The 20,065-nt window shown below is 34.6% G+C and overlaps 1 protein-coding gene across 3 annotated transcripts; it reads left to right on the top strand.

The window, feature by feature from the left end:
* Positions 1–644: 644 nt before the first annotated feature.
* Positions 645–19,906, top strand: LOC133197698 (monocarboxylate transporter 12-like). Of its 3 annotated transcripts, none has more exons than XM_061333854.1 (6): positions 645–722; positions 13,442–13,499; positions 17,701–17,844; positions 18,237–18,380; positions 18,564–18,857; positions 19,503–19,906. In XM_061333854.1, exons 2-6 carry the CDS (start codon positions 13,448–13,450, stop codon positions 19,691–19,693), a joined length of 825 nt encoding a protein of 274 aa, XP_061189838.1. In that variant the 5' UTR covers positions 645–722; positions 13,442–13,447; the 3' UTR covers positions 19,694–19,906. The 3 variants fall into 3 exon arrangements, with proteins under 3 accessions (XP_061189838.1, XP_061189835.1, XP_061189836.1); XM_061333851.1 differs by having other exon boundaries at positions 18,564–19,361; XM_061333852.1 differs by lacking the exon at positions 13,442–13,499 and having other exon boundaries at positions 651–722; positions 18,564–19,361.
* The last annotated feature ends 159 nt before the right edge of the window (positions 19,907–20,065 follow it).

Genomic DNA, 20,065 nt, shown 5'->3' with positions numbered 1-20,065 from the left:
AAAGTCCATTTGATGGACATATTTATAAAAATTAAATTTCTTTTATTTCAAACTAAACAATTGCAACATTACTAATTAGACTTTTTAAATCAATAATAATAATTTAGCCACAATCTAATATTAACTATTACATATTTATACTTGAGTAGAAATCTGTTTCTTTTTTAAGGGCCTTTTAGTAATGTGCGCAATTTACAACTAGCTAGTCCTCCTCCCTCCCGACACACAATTTTTAAAATTCGAATTTGAATTACAGAGCGTATGCATATATATGTTTTTAAGTTATTAAGGGATTTAAAATTCCAGTAAGCTATTTTAGGAATGGAAATAACAATGTATACACACAGAGTTATACATTAGGACAATAGAATAAAATAATTTTAAGATGTTTTTCATAAATCTTCATGGTCCAGTCCAGACTCTCAACTAATTGTACTTTCAGATTCGGATTATTATTAGTTAAGACGTTATGACTGTGACACATAATTCTGTCTGAATCACCAAATGCTCAGTAACCCCATTTGACGACCGTTCTGATTATAAAGTAAGTGTACAAATTATTCAGGTCTGTGTACACTAGAATGAAGTGGTTTTTAGCATAACTACACTGGAATACAAGTATGCATGCAGTGTGCATATCGAGGTGATAACAGCTGATCGTCCCGATTTCAACATGACGAAAGTAGATGTGGACCGTGGGTATGCCTGGGTAATTCTTGCAGGTAATTATTCTCTTAATTAATCAAATAATTTTGTGATGTTTAAAGTGGTTTGGCGTCAAATTTATTAATTTGAAATTGGTTGTACGCGTGTGTGTACTTCCTTGACAATTAGTATATATATTGATAACCCTGTTGTCCATGTGCTTTCGTTTTGTCTTGTGAATCTCTTAATTTGTGAATTAATGAATTTCAAAATCGTTTTTTGCCTACTGTCTGAGCAACGAAATAATAACTTAAACTAATATTTGTAGCAAAAAAATCCTCAAAAATCTCTCTGATAAGTTGACGACGTTGCACTTAAATTAACTTCTAGAATGATACGATGATTGGGGGGGGGGGGGGGGGGCTGTGACATAACAGAGTACACTGACGGGTCATCTCTGTAATCAAACCGAAACTATCAAAACAACCCTGTTTTTAACCTTCTTCAACAATTAATGACCATATACTAGCTTTATTCAATTTGGTTTTGGTTTCTTCATTTCACACCGACGAGAATACTAGGGAAACGTCAGATGAACGCGTGATTTACCTATATATTGTATACATAACTTTTTTAAAGCGGTAGTGATGAGGAGGAGAATGCATGGAACTTTAAAAAGCCATAAATTTCTTTGCCTACAAAAAATACCATATTCTGAAAAAAGTCCTATTATACATTCATCAAGTGTATTTTTCCTATCATATAGTCGTGGGAGGGGTTGTGCAATAATTTGGGTCGTGCCCCTCCCTAATTTTGGCCGATCTGTAGTATACTGCAGAAAACAAATGTACTTTATGGATGTACCCCGTTTATAATTACGGTTGAGTCCCCCCTCTTTTGTCAGTATAGTGCCCCCAACCTTAATTGCTTCCAACGGGTCTGTAATCTGTAATACCACAACGTATAAAGCGACTGTCTTAAGACACACACGAGACAGCGCTAGTTTTGTTGACCTGGTAACATGTGGGACAAGGATCTCAGACAAAATTTGATAATTGATGAGGTATATGCATATGGAATTCACTTTGTTTTGTGCTGGAAGGTCATATCATCCTTAGGAGTCTAAAGCTAATCTAAAGAGTAGCTTTTAGCACTGTAGCTTAGAGAGAGAGAGAGAGAGAGAGTCTGTCTACTATTAGATAATTGCAACAGGAAGAAATTAGTCTCGATGCCTTATATGAAACACACACACACACACAGGTAAAGTGACGTAGGTGGTTTAAGAAACTAATTTTCTACTCACTTGAATACTGTAAATCAACTATTTATCGCGTCATCTTTTATTCGCGATTCGTCAATTTGAAATCAATCCGCGACGATTAATTTTCGCGACTGAGGAATTATTCTCTACATAAATGGTTCGCGGCGATTAACATTCGCGAATTAAAGTAGATCGCGAAACTCGCAAATATTTCTCGCACGCGAATTGGTTTACAGTAATCATATTCTCACTACTCGATAAAGTCAAGTGTGGATAAAACTGCATCCAAGAGTTATGCTAAAAGGGAAAAGTCTGCTTCCGTGTATACTATTCTTTTGTTCTATTCTGAACCTATCATTAATGTGGATGCAATGATTAAGAAAGTAAGAGGAAAAAAATATTGGATTTTAGATAATGCTTGAAGAAGATAGATGAAAGGAATATGGAGATAACGAACCGTAATCAAGCTCAAAAGTCCAATGAAAGAATACAAATCGGGAGCAGAGCAAACACGGGCCTCTAAAACTATCAGAGGTGGGATCAGGTGCCATGGAGGAGCAAGCATTCCATGTCGACCGGTCACACCCACCGTGTGCTCATTGTCACATACATGAACGAATGAAAAAGGTTTAAAATTTTATGAAGAAAATCAAAGATCAAAATGAAAGAGAGGCTGAAGGAAGAATATAGACAGAGTACACAAAGAAGTAGAGAAATGTGCACGGTCATGAGAACTAACAGGGAAAGCTGAAAGATAGAAAGGACGTTTGTGATACAAGATATGAGGACCTTATACCAACTAACAATGACACTGACAGTAAAATTCCAAACATCTGAACTTCCAGACAAAGAGAATTCTGGGAACCAACGTTCTAAAGATTGAATATGTTGAAATGCAGGCAGGAACACATAAGTGATCCATAGTCTGAGGCAAACAGAACACCAGCAGAAAATATTATCAATCAATATGGTTATGCACCACCAACACAGGATTGAGTCTAAATAGCAGCCATTAGGCTTAGAAATGAAAAAGTCTGGAGTGGATTCAGATTACGCAGAGATACCGAAGACAAAGGAACCCCTAACATATACCAAAAGTACTGACAGTGATATTTGGAAAGATGTGGACTTAAAAAAAGTTGCCATCATGCTGGAAGACTGAACTCATTGTAAATCTACCGACAACTGCGACAACTAATGGGCGTTATGTCATCTGTCATCAACAGAGTTCCTAGAAAAGTTATATTGGACAGAATCTCAGCAAAAGAAGATCCCATGTTAAGGATTTATATTCTGATCAGATATTTACCCCCAGACAAATCTACGAGCAGACAACAAACTCTTCAGTATATGTCTAATTTAACGAATTCATTAGGCGTCCGATAGCATTAAGTGACCAGCTCTATGGAAGATCCTGAACTACCATTACATACCTGAAAAGAATTGTTTGCTATCATAAGGATGTTGCAGGTGGATTTCTCTGACCAGGTTGTCTGTTACGCATTCTTCAGAAGAATTCCATGATTTACAGGGCTGTTTGCTCTCGCAATTCCCTTTCACGCTAGACTGTGTAATGAAGAAAATCACCACAACCACAAAAAAGGGTATCAGTAGACAGTTGGACCCTGACAAATAAATAAGAAGAACTGGGCTTTGCAGACCACATGACACTTGCGTCATGTCGTCATTAAGGTGTACAGAGCAAGACACACAACCTAGATGCAAAGGGGAGCCAGACTGGGACAATGATATAGGTGAAGATAAACAGAAATCAATCTCAAAAAACTACAAGCAATACAAATCTATGTACAGGGAATAAAACACGGACCTTGGAAATTCCAGAGGAGGGATCAGGTGCTTAGGAGGAGTAAGCATCCCCTGTCGACCCGTCACACCAGCTGTGAGCCCTATGTATTGATTAGACAGAATAAACCGTATTTAGATTTAGTATAAAAATAAAGGCCTAACAATAATACATTATTGATATGAAATATGTCAGTGAAAATACGACCCAATGATAGGTTTTTGCTAACATTTGTCAGAAGCCTGTATTGTCTTAAAAATTGATCGTACTCGGAGCATGAGTATCGAATAAGTTGGGAAACATAAACACATATGCAGGTTAAGTGGAATATTACTACACAGTTAGTAAAATTGACGATGGAAAAGCTGGTCAACTCGTTTGTCATACAGTTTAGATGTGAGATGGCTCTTAGCGTCTATAGTCAGTAAAACATCCAGATACGAAACAGATGTGACAGACTCTGTGGTGTCTTTTATTTTGAGTTTACTGGGAAATATTAAGTCAACATATGAAAGGAATAAACTACATGTATTGTTAATTTTAAAAAGAAAAAGAAAACGTCCTCAGTATATCTGAATGTCGAGTTGAAGGCCACAGTAAGTGTTTTCTTCTTCTCATGTCAAGTTTTTTTTTCAAATAAATTCTTCATAGGAATATAGCAACGGGTCGGCTAATAAAGGAGCGCAATAAGTTTCCATCGGAAATTCCAACAGATGCTGGAAGACCTGGTCTCCAAAGACTACATAGATGCCAATGAGGAAATCCAGCATCCTTTTATATCAACCTCAGAATACTTGTGTGTAGAATCAGAGTGATTTTAACAAAGTAATTTTGTAGATGTCCAATCACAAGATTTGAAACAAGATGTGTTTGTGAAACACTATGCCCCCGATGGTAACACAATTCTGGAGTGGGACGTAGACTTCAGTGCAATAGTTATGGCCAATGTTAAAGTTTTTCAAATGTAGGTCAAAGGTCACAGTTGAGGTCACATGATCAAAAATTTCTGTAGCAATGGAAAGGTCTTGTCATAATGAGTAGTCATGTCAAATATTAAAGCCTTACCCTTGACAGCGCAATAGTTATGGACTAGGTTAAAGTTGACAATAGACAGACAGACAGGACAAAAACAATATACTCCATCTTTCGATCCGGGGGCATAAAAATTCCGAGTTCCATTTTTATTGAAGAAGCAGTTGTAATTGGCATCAAAAAGCTTAATTTTTAATTTATCGCGAGGAGTGAATAAAGTGTAGAAAAGTCATACTTCTTTGTATGTTACTGACTTTTGGAAGAAAGAAAAAGTTGTGATTATATCTTTGGAGTTTTTGAGAAACCATACAAGAAAGACCAGTTCATGAGGATCTATACCAGAGCAACAAAAATATTTAAGAACTGAACAACATAGAAATATTATTCAATTCAATTCACTTTATTGACAATTACCATGTCGGCATACAGTCATGACATAAAACGAATTAACAAGAATAATACATACATATACAAAATGACAAATGTGAGTTGAACAAAATAATGTAGAGTATATTCACATATTTCTAAGTATTCATTGCTGACTTTCTTTTCTGGTGTCAAAGCACTTTTTCAAAAAACAACAGATCCTTCTAGCAGTTGTAATATTTGTAGGATTGACAATTTTTCTAATGGGATTATCACTAGTATATGCGTTTACATTAAATATATCAGTATAATTGCATCTAAATTGGTCATACTTTGAACAGTATAGAACAAAATGTTTTTCATCTTCAATAAATAATTTACATGAATAGCATAAACGTTTTTCTCTAGGAATAGGGGGTTTACAGTATCTGCCCGTTTCAATATACAATGGATGGGCACTGAAATATAGAAGTAGTGCAAGAATTCATCTACCTGTCAAGCAAGACCACCGTACAACGCTTACTCAGAGGGTAGAGCTACTTGCCTGCATATCAAAAGTCATGTGAGCTTTTGCATCACTGAAAAAACACCTGGAAATTATCAAAGATCAGCATCAATATAATAAAGGATTGTCAGGAACCACGTTCTAAGAGTCACCAGATGATTCTTAGGGTTCAGCCATGGGGTGGGGTTGGGGGGGGGATTTGAGTACCAGGAAATGGGTGTGTAAGATGGGTACAAGTTTGATACATCTGAATATAGTGGTCCATTGATTTTTTTTAAATTTACATTTAAAAAAAATGAAATATCATACATTTAGAACTATTTATTTATATGTTTATAAAAAAAGCGTAAACTTCCAACCCAGGTTATACCAGTGTAACTTGGGTAGCTATTAAATCCATTCCTTATAATTTAATTTTCCATCATTAAGTGTTAAAAAAAAAATAAGACAATTTCTCCTTCAAAAATGCCTTCAATTTGTACGTATTTTAAATGTAACGTCAAGAAGATGGATACGTTTTAGGCGTAAGTCATTGTGACGTAGGCAACCCAGGTTATACGATATATTCTAATTTTTTTTTTATCTAATCAAATGACGCGTTACAACCAAAATTAAATTATAACCGATTGAACTTGAAACATCTGCTTCATATTGGGATAATTTTCCAGGGAAAGACACTGATGTCAAACCAACAACTAAACTTTATGATAAGCTTTTCTATCGTCATTTCCCTCATTTGTGTAGCAATAAACCATTATCACCTCCATATGGAGTTGATTCGATACACAAGAGCATGTTCTTCATACAAACTATTTCTAAAACAAGGCAGGCTACTGATAAAGTTGATGAATCAAGGGTATCTCGTTTAAAGTCAACATTCTCCAAATTTTATGGTCGATACAATGACCCTGCTTGCAGATACAATATGCCGTTAGATCGAATATTGACCGACTCTTCATACAAAATTGTTAGGACATCATTTTTCATGCTGATCACCGTGTAAAGAGCATACGGCGGCGGTGACCGGTCGACGGGATGCTTACTCCTCCATGGCACTTGATCCCACATCTGATGTTTTCAAAGCTCCGTGTTTTCTCTGCCCACAATTTATATTGTTTCTTGGACTTCTGAACATGATTACTCTTCGTTATCTTCTTGTTTTATTTATTGCAGAACTTTGCGTTGAGATTTGTTCAGGGTTGGGTAATGGCTATACGAAGGATGATCAAAAAATTCGAGAACTAATTGAATAACTTTCATAAAAGAAACAAAATTAGGTTTCAGTGTTCATTATTTTTTTAAGTAACTAGTCCTTTCCGAATTGCACATCTACCACCGTTCTGCCCATGCGCGAATCGCGTGATCCAGGCGGTCACGTGACATGCTCCGTAGCATTCTGTTCACAAAAGCTGAAAGATGTTTCCGAGTCTTATATTTCTTACCATGCAAGTTATTTTTTATAACAAGAACAGTCTATTTGTCAAAATTGACCAAATCTCGGCAATAGGAAGGATGGATAAGGATATCCTTCCCCAGAATGAGCATGGTGACCATCACAACCCGAGTCCTCTGTCTTGGGAGCGTCGTTTATCCAATGTGGATAAAGTATTTGCGCCTTCTTTTTATCATATCTGATATGTTTAAAGTCTAAAGTAAACGATATTTTAGGGATTCAATAATTATATTATTGTTAAGATATTCAACTATTTTTCTACCTGTAATTTGGCGATCTTTCTTAACAAATTGCTCAACTAGAGACTCATCTTTATACCCGCTTGCTTTCACTGGGCAACAGAACAAACTTCATTTTTAATCATCTCCCTTTCTTCACTTAAACAACCAATCCAGTTATTGATTAAATTTCTGGCAAGTCTTTTGTCTTCATTAACGTTGTACAAATTATTACGAAGTCAACCATTTTTTGTCACAAGTCACCTACATATTGACGTCATTTTCACATTGTGACGTCACAAACATGGAGCAAAACATTACATGACACCCGCCATTTATTGAGCATATGTATGACTATATGTGTGCCAAATTTCATTCTGATCTGAATCGTGGTTTTGTAAATATAGAGATAGTTCGTTAACTTTTTGATCACCCCTCGTATTCGTTATAAATTTATGAAAACAGTCTTATAAATCACAACACATTGAACATTCAAATGCTTTTATCAATTTTTTTTAGCGTAACATGTATCATATGTTTCAAACAATAAAGTTAAGTATTTCTGCATCATCATCTGGATCTCTCAGTAGAAAAATGAATCTTTATTAATCAATGGGGAAAAACGGCAGAAATTGGCACAGCTTATTCCTGGAATACAACGACACTGAATTGAAATTAAAAAGGCTAGCATTTGTATTGTCGTATATATCTCTTGATAATTATATAATTATATCAAATACATTCATTTAAAAAAAAATTATTCAGTTCCGGGATCCTGGCATCGGACTTTGGTCAGTGGTGGTGTAAATTTCCTTTAACGCACATTATTGATGGTCACTGCCTAGTTCGTTTACTGTTAGGAAAGAATCTGTTCATTATCTTATGACAGAGGAGAAAAATGCTGATTCTTGATAAAGAAAAATGGATGCGGGCTACATTTATACGCAAAGGGAATTCACCGGTCAATACCCTCCATAAGTTACTTTCATCTTCCATACATCTTAAGTGTGTTGAGCTAATTGAAAGAACCACCAGGTCTATTCCATTTCAACAAGACATAAAAAAAATGAACATGCTTGATTTTGGGGGTAATTGGGGGGGGGGGGGGGTAAACATAGTCTGATTCGTAATTTTGCATATTTTTACTGAGTATTTGAGTTTAAGATATTGTTGATGTAAGAATGTGTGTGAAAAAAATATCATATTCACATACCCATGTCCATATGCATCAAGATATGCAATATACGATATTTTTAATGGTCAATAAAGATTTCATGAATATTATTATTGCAAAAACTCGAATGACCACATTTTAACCTTCCGACGAGTTGGTGAAAAATCTACTCAGTACTAGTGTTAGTGTCACGTGGAACCTCTTGATTTGATATGATATTTCACTAGGGATATAATCGGAGGGTCAGCATAACTTGATCTTTAAAATTTTAGTTTTTAAAACTTTCAATAAAGAAAATACATAAACATAAACATTTATATACCAATACATTTTGGATATTGAAATACACTGCATGTACGTTGCAAAGTGGAGTTAAGAATAAGAAAGAAGTAATATTATTGAAACACAAATTAAGAATGGGGGGTGGTAGCAAAATACATAAGACTTCTAAGAATACTTGTATTTTCATGAAAAAATCAATGCTAGTCTTAGACATATCGTTAGTATCGTTTTTGAACGTGAAAGGAGGGGGGGGGGGCAGCCAGAAAATATATTAGACAACTTATCTGATAAATATCTTAAACAAGCAAAAAAAAAAAGGGGGGGTTAATTGTTGAAAATTCCATTTCGTGGGGAGGGGGGGGGGGGTATGGTGATCGTTAGGTTCTAACTTTCTTTCACAAGCAAACTGCATTAATACATTCCATTGGGGGTAATTTGACTATGCTGCAACAAAAAGTGGGGGAGGGCAACCGGCCTTTCAGTGAAGATTTTCAATATTAAAAGTTTGTTTTGAAAAAAAAGGGGGGGGGGCAGCCCCGGCCCACCCCCAATACTATGTATCTGAGTCTTGATATGAATATAGCTGAAATATAGAGATTATTGAGACTTGGTGAGATTCATATTTTGGGGGTGAGGGGGGTTATACAGTTCATTTCAGTCTTCAAGGAGGGTTTCTGGATTGAAAAAAAAATTAGTATACATGTATAAATAAATTTATATAACCGATCAGGAGACCGTTTTGCACTAAAGGTCAGGTCAAAATTGTTGAAAAAAGGAGGAACCTGGAGTTTGAGGGTTCATTTCTCGGTTATGATTACTATTCACGTATGAAACTGTTTCCCATTTCATCATAAAATACAATATTATTTACAAATTAATATTAGGTAGTTTCCATAATTAGGTACTTATATATTGTTTGATTTGCTCACTTATTTAAACTGATTTTCTTGGTTAAGGATTTAAAGAGGAAAACTTGAAACTAGACGAAACAAGATGTGTTTGTGAAACACTGATGCCCCTGTATGGTAGGTTATGGCGAAGGTTAAAGTTTCTCAAATGCAACTCAAACTCCAAGATCAAGGTCAAGAGATCAAAAATAATGTTACCCAAAGAAAGGACTTGTGTCAATGGATATACCTGGTAAATATGAAAGCCCATGCACCAACCATTCAAAAGTTATGATCAAAGTTAATGTTTTCTAAAAGTAAGTCAAACTCCCAAGGTCAAAGGGTCAAAATTAATGGTACGCAGGGGAATACCTTGTAATAAGAAATACAAAGGCAAAATATAAAAGCCCTAGCACCAACTGTTCAAAAGTTAAGTGAAGGTTAAAGTTTTTCAAAAGTAGGTCAAGGTCAAAAGGTCAAAATCGTTGGTATCCAAAGGAAGGTTTTGTCACAAGGAATATACCTGTTGAATTTGAAGGCCCTTGTACTAATTGTTCATAAGTTATGGCCAAGGTTCAAGTTTTTAAAAAGTGGGCCAAACTCTAAGGTCAAGGTCAAAAGATAAAAAATATTTAAACCCATGAAAAGGTCTTTTCACAATGAATACACATGTGAAATATGAAAGCACTAGCACCAACTGTTCAAAAGTTATGGCCAAGGTTAAAGTTGGGTAAAAGTTGGGTTTTTACAAAAGTGGGTCAAACTCCAAGGTCAAAAGGTAAAATATGTTGGTACTCAAAGGAAGGTCTTGTCACAAGGAATGTATATGTGAAATATGAAAACTATAGCTCCAACCAATCAAAAGTTATGGACAATATTAAAGTTCTTGCGGACAAACAGTCAAACAAACATATAGACGGACGGACGGACAGGGCAAAAACTATAGACCCCCGAATCTTCGATTACGGGGGCATAAAAATGGAATCCCCATCCACAACATTGAGTAAAAGATACTGTTTGTCCCACCCTAATACTAGTAATTGGCCAAAAGAGAACACGTCCCAAAAGCCTCTAGATAAAATCAAATTTATAAGTTTAAATACATTGATATTCAGGCAGGATTAATTTCTTTTTATTTTCAATCATGTATTTTATCAGCCATTTAAAAAATAAGGTCGGAGCCCAGACTGAGTGTAAAACTGGGTGAAATTTTAATCTTATAATGTATGGGAAGATGTAGGATTGGGTATTGGCCTCCAAATTTCATACTGGGATATGTATTCTTATATTTTCAATAAATATTAAAATGGTTATGTTGATTTAGCTACGGTTTTAATTGAAAATATAAACATGAAAATGAATCATTTAACAAAACTTTACACAATAGACGTGAGTGCAGCATTCCACCTACTGGTATATCTTTCATGAAGTTGAGATGCTCCCATACATCAGCTTTTGCCTTACTATTTTGCACGATCACAAACGTTTCCGACATTTTAAATTTTACATTTTGTAGTAGGATTTTCGAAGCACTTAACTCGATCACTTCTGACCATTTTGCCAGTATATCGATCAGTACTGAAAAAAAACGTATCGCAATGCAATATTTTATGCCAACGCAGGCCCGTATAGTAAGCAATTTCAGTTGGGGAAGGAGAGGGAGACACAACAAACATTTTTAGTTTTAGTGGGCAATACCAAGGAAAAATTCCTTGACAAGCAATAAAAAAAGGAGGGCATATCCATAAGGTAGAGCTCTTTGTTTTCGATAGTATACTATAAATACTAGTATATCAAATTATTGGGTGGGGTAAGGCACCCCCCCCCCCCAGTTCCTACGGCCAAGCAACGATTGCGCAGGCCTAGCAAAGAAATTATGAATTAATTTGAAGATGAAACATTTTATATACTCTATATACCTATTCATTGCTACACATATTGCTATGATATTTGAAATGAACCAGATTTTACACACTTGAAACTCCCTTTTCTGAAACTGTAGTACGTTTATTTTTTATGATATTCATTAACAACAGAATCGTACTATATAATTATGGACAATTACACCCAGAAATTAAGAACCAGGGAGGGACTCGGATTTATTTCAACCAAGTGAATTCTTCTGAATCGGAAGAAATGGTATATAAAATTCAGCAAATACTTTCAACTACATGCCCAATCAGGGCATTTGATATAGGACATCTTGCAGAGGTGTTAAGGTATTTTATCAAGAATACGAGTTATAGGGATTGGAAATGGTCAGTGCATATACTATATCTATAAACATGCATATTCTGTCTTGGAAATATTCTAAAATACACAACATTAGAAATACGTAATCTTTTCGTTGTGAGAAAACCCAAACACTCGAAGTATTGCCCCGGGAGGAAAATAAACATAAACCGTACAAGACTGTAAGGGGTACAATATTTTTAAAACAAACCCTTGAATAAATGACGTAAAATAAATCTAAAAACCACAGTGTTGTTTTAAAGTGTTTGTAATCACAGAAACGTGTATCTATGAAGATCTTGTATAAGGGGGAGATTGTGTAACATGGATGCATAAGTGACCCCAGTTACCCAACATGCAAATGTACTTTGTGTATATAATTTACTTATATTACCTGTCTTGTATCACACTTTTGTCCTCGTGTGTCCCGGGGTTATAAGGTCACCGAATACTTCGATGAATATTTAAAAACACGATTTATCATTTAAATTTCATTAGACAAAAAAAGAATCAACTATAAAGAGGTAAGGTCTCTTCTGTAAGTACAGTAAGTGTCTTCTTCGTTTATAAATATAGTCATAGTTCTAATTAAGTAAAGAAATTGCTTTAATTAATATTTTCTGTATAACAATGCCCTTAAATTGCATTTACCTTTGTTTGTTTGTATGTCTGTCTGTAGGTTATTTTGAAATATTTATAGCGGATTTTAACGAAACTCTGGAAGAAGAGGTGCACCAGGTTCTCGATCTATTTTTTTTTAATTTAGGGGGCGGGTGGGTGGGTCGGGGTGCTTATGATAAGCTATATGATAACAAAGAGACTCACTTTTCAAAAGTATGATTTTAGTAGCATAAGTTTTGTCCCTCTCCCTAAATCCGCGACTGGGTAGACTAGCCATATGATGAAATGAAGTCTAAAATGTTACTCATACATGTATTTGAGAAGGAAACAATTTCAATTTGACAAAGGCATAAGATAACACGCATCATCAAATGAAAATAAACATGTATGTGAATATATTCAGTCCAGGACGTTACTTAAGGAATACGCTAACCGTGCATAACGTATTTACACAGTGTCCCCTATGTTTAATACTGGTAACTTGACTAGGCTTTCCATCTCCTGAACCATCGACATCCCTTTTTTCTTGATGTGGAAAGACAAGCATACTAGATATGGGCAACTTCGCTTTGAAGAAATATGTATGCAAATTTCATGAAAGATTTTTTTAAAGACAAGTTAAGTACTTGCGACATTTCTTTAAAAAGGGGGGATGCTTACATTGATAATATATTAACTAAAAAATTGATGAATATAGTAATGTTTCGTTATCTCTTCACTGTTCACTAAGTATATATAGGAATTAAAGGATTAGTGAGAAGGGGGTCGTTATTCAAATGTTTAAACATGTTTGAGAATTCAAATTTGTAATAGAATTTCAAGAACACGAAATAAAAACACATCGAATAAAGATTAATCAACTGTCGTTAGAAGCTCCGTATTCGTATTTAGTGTAGAGACGAGGTATTACATAAACAAAGACAATGAGAATGTTGTAGCATTTATTTTGTGGTTGATCTAGCAGACTATGGGTGTTAGACCGGACATTGACAGAGGATATGCCTGGGTAATACTCGGAGGTAAAACCTTGTATTTACCTTTTACACAGCATGAGCAATCTCCCTTTTTTATGTTTGTGTATAAACATATACACATCCTGTTTATTGTACTTTGAAAAACTTCCTTTTCTTCGCTTTTATACATTGTTTCTGTATATTGTATTCAAATAATTATAATCTTTTTCAGCCTCTCTCTCTCTCTCTCTCTCCATATATAACTGCATCCACCTGATTTTGAGGTGCATGTTTATTTTCTCCCTGCTTATTCCATGTTTCTGGTTTTCATCATAATTCTTTTTCTTTAAAGTGTTCCCCCGGCCTAGTTATGCATAATTATACAACGTTGTGGCGGATCCAGAAAATTAGAGCGGGGTAGAGCGATCATATTATTTACAACAGTAACTCACCTTAATCTCGGACAAGGAAGGGGGGGGGGGCTGGGGTTCTTTCTTTCAGTGAGAAGGGAAAGAATTACAGGCAAATTAATGTCGAAAATCTTCATAAAAGGAGTAAGGGTTATTTCATAAGGAATGGTCACACACGATATTATATTTAGATATACTCTAGAAGAGGACATGGGGTGGGCCGCCTTTCCTTTTCTGAAGTCGCAAATACAAAGGTGCATGGACCCCCCCCCCCGAATTCCATTGTTAATTGTACTCCTGGTTTTTTTTTTAATAGCGAGCATGACACTCCAATCTGTATCTGCCATGTATACTTATCAAGCAAGTCCATAAATACACCCAAATTCTACCTCATTTTCGAAGTTGCAAAGTAATATTTCTCATGTCTAATAAATTGCAATCGATACATTGCGATATATATATATATATATATATATATATATATATATATATATATATATATATATATATATATATATATATATATATATATATATATATACTGCCAGAATTAATAATTCAACAGAATTGTTTGAAAAATTCGCAGATCAAATATAAAGATCTCTAAGTATACCCAGTGAATTTGTCATTAAAATACACATATTTCGTGCACACTTTTGAGCATAGTGTCACAAAAAAACAGATTATAGTTTATCAAATATTATATAATGCTGGTGGGTTGGAAATATGTCACCAGTTCTCGATTAGGAAATACATGGATGTTGCAAATTAAAAGTGTGTATGGATCATGTCTTGTCGTTCACACAATTTAATAGTTGCTGACAATGATTTCAATATCAAAACCACAAGCCTTATTGAAAAGTCTTCTATAACATAATAAATTAATTTTTTGAGTTTAAAATATGATTTATAATTTTATGCTTTAATTTCTGTCTAGAAATTCTAATAATACACGGATATCTGCATCTTCGCTAGCCAAGGGTTTCTGATACGATACTCTCCTCATAAGCCCTTGGCATACGGTGTTAAAAAAAGTTGGGATTTTTTTTCTCAAGTTGTGATTGGAGTTCATCGACATCGTTTGACCAATCAGCAATTGTTTTTTGTAAATGACGATATTTGCGTTCGGGATATATATCGGGAATGAAAAACGCAAGTAAACAACGATCCGTAAGATAACATGCCATTCTATGGTTTGAACATATTTTTATTGTATAAATAATATACAAATGGTTTGAACACAAGTTCTAACAACTTACGAGGTTCTCACCATAAATGGATACAACTGTCAAGGTCTATATATAGAGAAAAAAAATATTGATATACAAACATGTTTGTTCTAAACATACATTCATTACTTGATAAATATATAACTAACTAGAGTTTTAGTGTAAGGCTGTAATAATTAATTGAATCTGCCAGAATCTCTTATAAATTTTTGTACAGATTGAAAAATATATTTATTGATTAGCTATATGGTGTCATCCAATATCTGCAAAATATGTGATTAAGAATCAATACTGAATATGTAAATTTGCATTTTAACATGTTTAAATAACAAATTAACACAACTCAATACCCTCTTGTTAATTATTCTTTAAAAACATTAATTTTTATTTCTGTCGATGACGCAATCTATGCGTACCTGGTAAGAATCGTGATCACGTAACGAAAACAATCCCGTCTTTTTGTCAGCACCTTATGCCAAGGGTTTATGAGGAGAGTAGCGTATCAGAAACCCTTGGCTAGTGAAGATGGGATATCTGTGATTTCACTGATCTGGTAAATTTAAGTAATTTTGTTGTATAAAGTTCATCTTTGATATTAATTGGGCAAATTAAAAGATTATAAATACAGATAGTTGTAGAAATTAGAATATCTACAGTAAAGAGAAAACATCTATTGATATCAATGTGTACACACTTTCTGATGAAAATATGGTTATTTTTAATCAAAAGGATATAGAATAGAAATAAATTCTCGCATATATCCATGGGTTTGCCTACATTTCAAATATGGATATATAGTAAATCCAACGTTTCTACTCGTCAATAATTTAAAATCAACCCTTTGGGAAAACTAAGTATAAGCATTATATAACTGGAGGTGTTATTTAATAGTGGTTACACGTATAAAACCGCTATTGAATAATATCCACTATTTAAAAAATATGACAGTAGTGGTCGTTATTTCAATAGTGTTTGCATTGTTCCCACCACTACTGAAATAATGACCACTATTAAAAAAATTATGTCAATAGTAAATACTATTTTGATAGCGGTAGTATTACTGCAACCACTATTTAAATAAGGATCACTTATGAAATGATTATTTCAATAGCGGATATTATTAAACAGCGGTTTCATACGTGAAATAAAACCCACTATTGTAATAATGCTTATACTAACTTCCCTTGAAGTTCTGTTTTTTCAATGTCTTGACGAGTAGACGTTGGATTTACTATCCATATTTGTAGTGTAGGTAAGCCCATGAATATGAGCAAGAATTTAGTTCCATTCTATATTCTTTTTTATTAAAAATAACCATATCTTCGTCAGAAAGTTTTTACACATTCATATCAGTCTTCCTTCTTCCTTTAAATGTAGATATTCGAATTTTTACCACTATACTGTATTTATGATCCTTTCCTTTCCAAATCAATGGCAAAGATGAACCTTATATAACAAAATTACAGTACTTAAAACTTGCATATATTGAGTGATATTGCTGGTTTTCGCCGAGTTGGCCAGTTTCAGCGGAAGCTTGCTTATAACATTTGCATACATTGTATGTCAGTTAAATCCGAGATGTCCGTGCATTAATGCTAATTTCTAGAAAAAAAAAAGGAAGAATAAATTTACACATCATAATTTAAACTCAATAAATTAATTTATTCTGTTGGAAAACGCAATGAAAAAAATCATCCTTATATTTTTCTCAATAGTGGGGTTATTTCAATAAGGCTTGCAATGAAGTTTTGGTGAATCATTTGAAATCATTGTCAGCAACTATTAAAATAATTATTTCAATCACTATTGAAATCATTATTTCAATCACTATTGAAATCATTATTTCAATCACTGTTGAAATCTTGATTTCAAACGTCAAGATTTTTTCAATAGTGGTTGAAACCTGGTTTAAGCTTTGAAAAGCATTCAAAACCTCTATTGAAATCATTGTTTCAAAAGTGAACATTATTTCATAGTGATTGCAATCTGTGTTCAGTTGTGAAATGCATTTTCAACCACAATTGATATAATTATTTCAAAAGTGAACGTTATTTCAATAGTGGTTACAACATGTGTTGGTTTTGAAATGCACTCTCAACCACTATTGAAATAATTATTTCAATAGGGGTCGTTATTTCAAAAGTGGTTGCAACAACTGTGTTTCATCAATATGTACGTGTATATATCAGCGTTTTATGTCACAGGATGTGTCCTAAATCGTGTAATCCTCTTCTTTCCGTTATGTTACAGTCTTTTACTGTGTATATAAACAACTATATATAATTTGTACTGTACAAACACCTATATATAATTTACTATACGTGCGAACAACGTTATGTACAGCACCTTCCTGTATCTTTATAAGCGCCAATTACTCATTCTAAAAGCATTTTCGTATAGTCCCTTCTATATGATCTACTTGTGAAGGTTTTGTGATGTTACTTATTTTGCGTCTACAATTTATAATCGTTGTTCTTCAGTTTGTGTCTTCAAATATTCTGTTACAATCTGCTTCTTCGTGTACCTCTATACAGTTGAACTTCGATATCTCGAACGTCGATATCTCGAATACCTTCTAACAACCTTGTGTTGCATCCTTTTTCTATAAATGATTATTTTATTTTGTAGCGTGTTTCTTTATGTACATGCTGTTACTGGGTTCTATTAAGTCCTTTGGAGTCCTATATTCCGAGATCCTAACGGTAACAAACAGTGGAGCCGGAAGTACCGCACTCATTGGAAGTGCTGCAAGCTTTATACAGTCATTGACGGGTAAACACATTCTTACCTCTTACAGCTAAATAAAGTTGTTTCTATCTAACAGTAATATGATTTAAAAAAAAAATTACAAGATGTTTTTAATGATTAAAAATTTGACCAAATTAGAGCTGTCCAAACAGTTCCAATAACTCCGACAGGGTCTTCTGATAAACATATATATATTTGGATGTTTCACACAAAAACTCTTAAGTCACAAAACTATTATTACACTCTAACTTGTTAGACCTTGATTGAAGATCAATTACATTAGCGATTTTACATTCCCTCATTCATAAGCAAAATTGTGTCAATATGAGCTCTGATAATGAGTATGAATAAGCAGGGGTGAAATTGATCTGTAAAAAAGCTCCTCACTCCTTATTGGTATTCTTTTTATATTACAGGTCCATTCGCCATTCTGCTGGCCACACGGTATTCCTTCCGTCTGGTATGTTTCTGTGGGGGCGTGGCCCTCTGTATTGGTTACGTTAGTTGTGCCTTCACCCATGATGTTATGTATTGGTATATAACCTACAGTTTAATCACTGGTAGGTAAGCCTTTCGAGCTTCTCCAAAATCGAAGTGAATTTCTGTTAACTAATCTATAAATAAACAATAGTTCATTGTACTGAATTATGGAAAATTAATTAAATACATTGCCTGGAAAAGTACATGAATTATTTTATATATATATGATTTAGACATGATCTGGAAGTTGATTTTCATTACAGGAATTGGCTGTGGTTTAGCCTACGTCCCCTGCTCTACTCTAATTAACTATTACTTCGAACACAACCGCGCACTTGCGAATGGCATTGTCCTGTCTGCAAGTGGTGTGGGAGGATTTCTTTTCCCGCATATATACCACATACTTATTGACCAGTACGCAATTAGTGGTGCTATGTTAGTCCTGGGTGGTGTAATGGCGAATGTTTGCGTGGCAGCTTCCTTTATACGACAACCATACGAATTCAGCAGTGATTCTTCAGTTGATATAAAGACAAAAGAAAAGCAAAACGAATACGGTTCATGCAAAGAAGTACTATGCCGAAAGTTCTGTGCATGTGACAGTAACATTATGAAGGACCTAACATTTCTGTCGATCTCTATGGCATTCTGCTTGTCCGCTTTAAGCTATTCGGCGTATTTTTATACTTTTCCATCCTTTCTGGAATCGGAAAATATCGGAAAAGCAACCACTGTTTTTATATTTTCATTAACAGGAGCGTGTGAAATTTTTGCACGCGTAGCCATGGGTTGGTTTACCGATCTGAGGATTCTTTCACCAAGCCATGTCTACGGATTGTGTATGTGCGTCAGTGGCATTTCAGCTTTTGTTGTGCCCCTTGTTCGAAAGAAAGTTCTGTACTATGCTTATGCTGTAATCATTGGAATATTCCCAGGTTCTTTTTATGCATTGATGTCCATCATTTTATTAGAAACTGTTTCACTAAAAAATCTTCCATCGGCCTTTGCTGTAGTAACTATCTTTATAGCCATATTTTGCCTTCTCGGATTACCCTGTTTAGGTAAGTAAATGTTTAAAAAAAAAAAGGTTTATGTTCATATTTGAAATGACTAGTCCTCACAACTTGAAGCATTGAGTCTTGCCAGCATTCAGTAGAAAATTGGACGATACAAAATGTGTATAGTTGTACTTTTTGTTACAGGTTGGGTTGAAGATTTGACAGGTAGTTGGGACAATGTGTTTTACATCACAGGAATCTTACAACTACTGGCAGCCATCATAACGTTCTTTGTGTCCCGTTGTTCCAAATCCCTTGACGGCCATGACGATGTGGAGAAGGAGGTGAAAGAACCAGCAAGTGAAAAACTGTTAGAAGCCGGTATAAAAAGTTAGGAAAATAGGATTGCTCTAGCTATACATCAGTGAGTGAGCCTGGAGAACAGAGCCTTGCTGAGATCTAGAAAGCCAAGGACTGATAAAAGTGCTGAGTAGATTAGAAAGAACCGAGATCTTTGTGCCATTTTCAATAAAGTGGATACCTGTCCACGAACTTAGCCTCGACTTATAGACAATATAATTATCATATTAAATTATGAAGGAACAGTGCTCCGAGAATTCATTTTTTTTAAAGTTTTGAAATAAAACTTATTAGCTCTACTGGTCAGAGACCAGAAGAGCTTAATATGCGATAGTAAGGTGTCCGTCGTCCGTCCGTCTAGCTGTGTGTCTGTCCGTCTGTAAACAATTTTTCAAAATGCTACTCCT

Source organism: Saccostrea echinata, unplaced genomic scaffold (assembly GCF_033153115.1).
Source record: "Saccostrea echinata isolate AGI-Se365-2 ecotype Australia unplaced genomic scaffold, CSIRO_AGI_Sech_v1 ptg000030l, whole genome shotgun sequence".
Taxonomy (NCBI): domain Eukaryota; kingdom Metazoa; phylum Mollusca; class Bivalvia; order Ostreida; family Ostreidae; genus Saccostrea; species Saccostrea echinata.
This window is presented reverse-complemented; position numbering and strand designations above follow the sequence as displayed.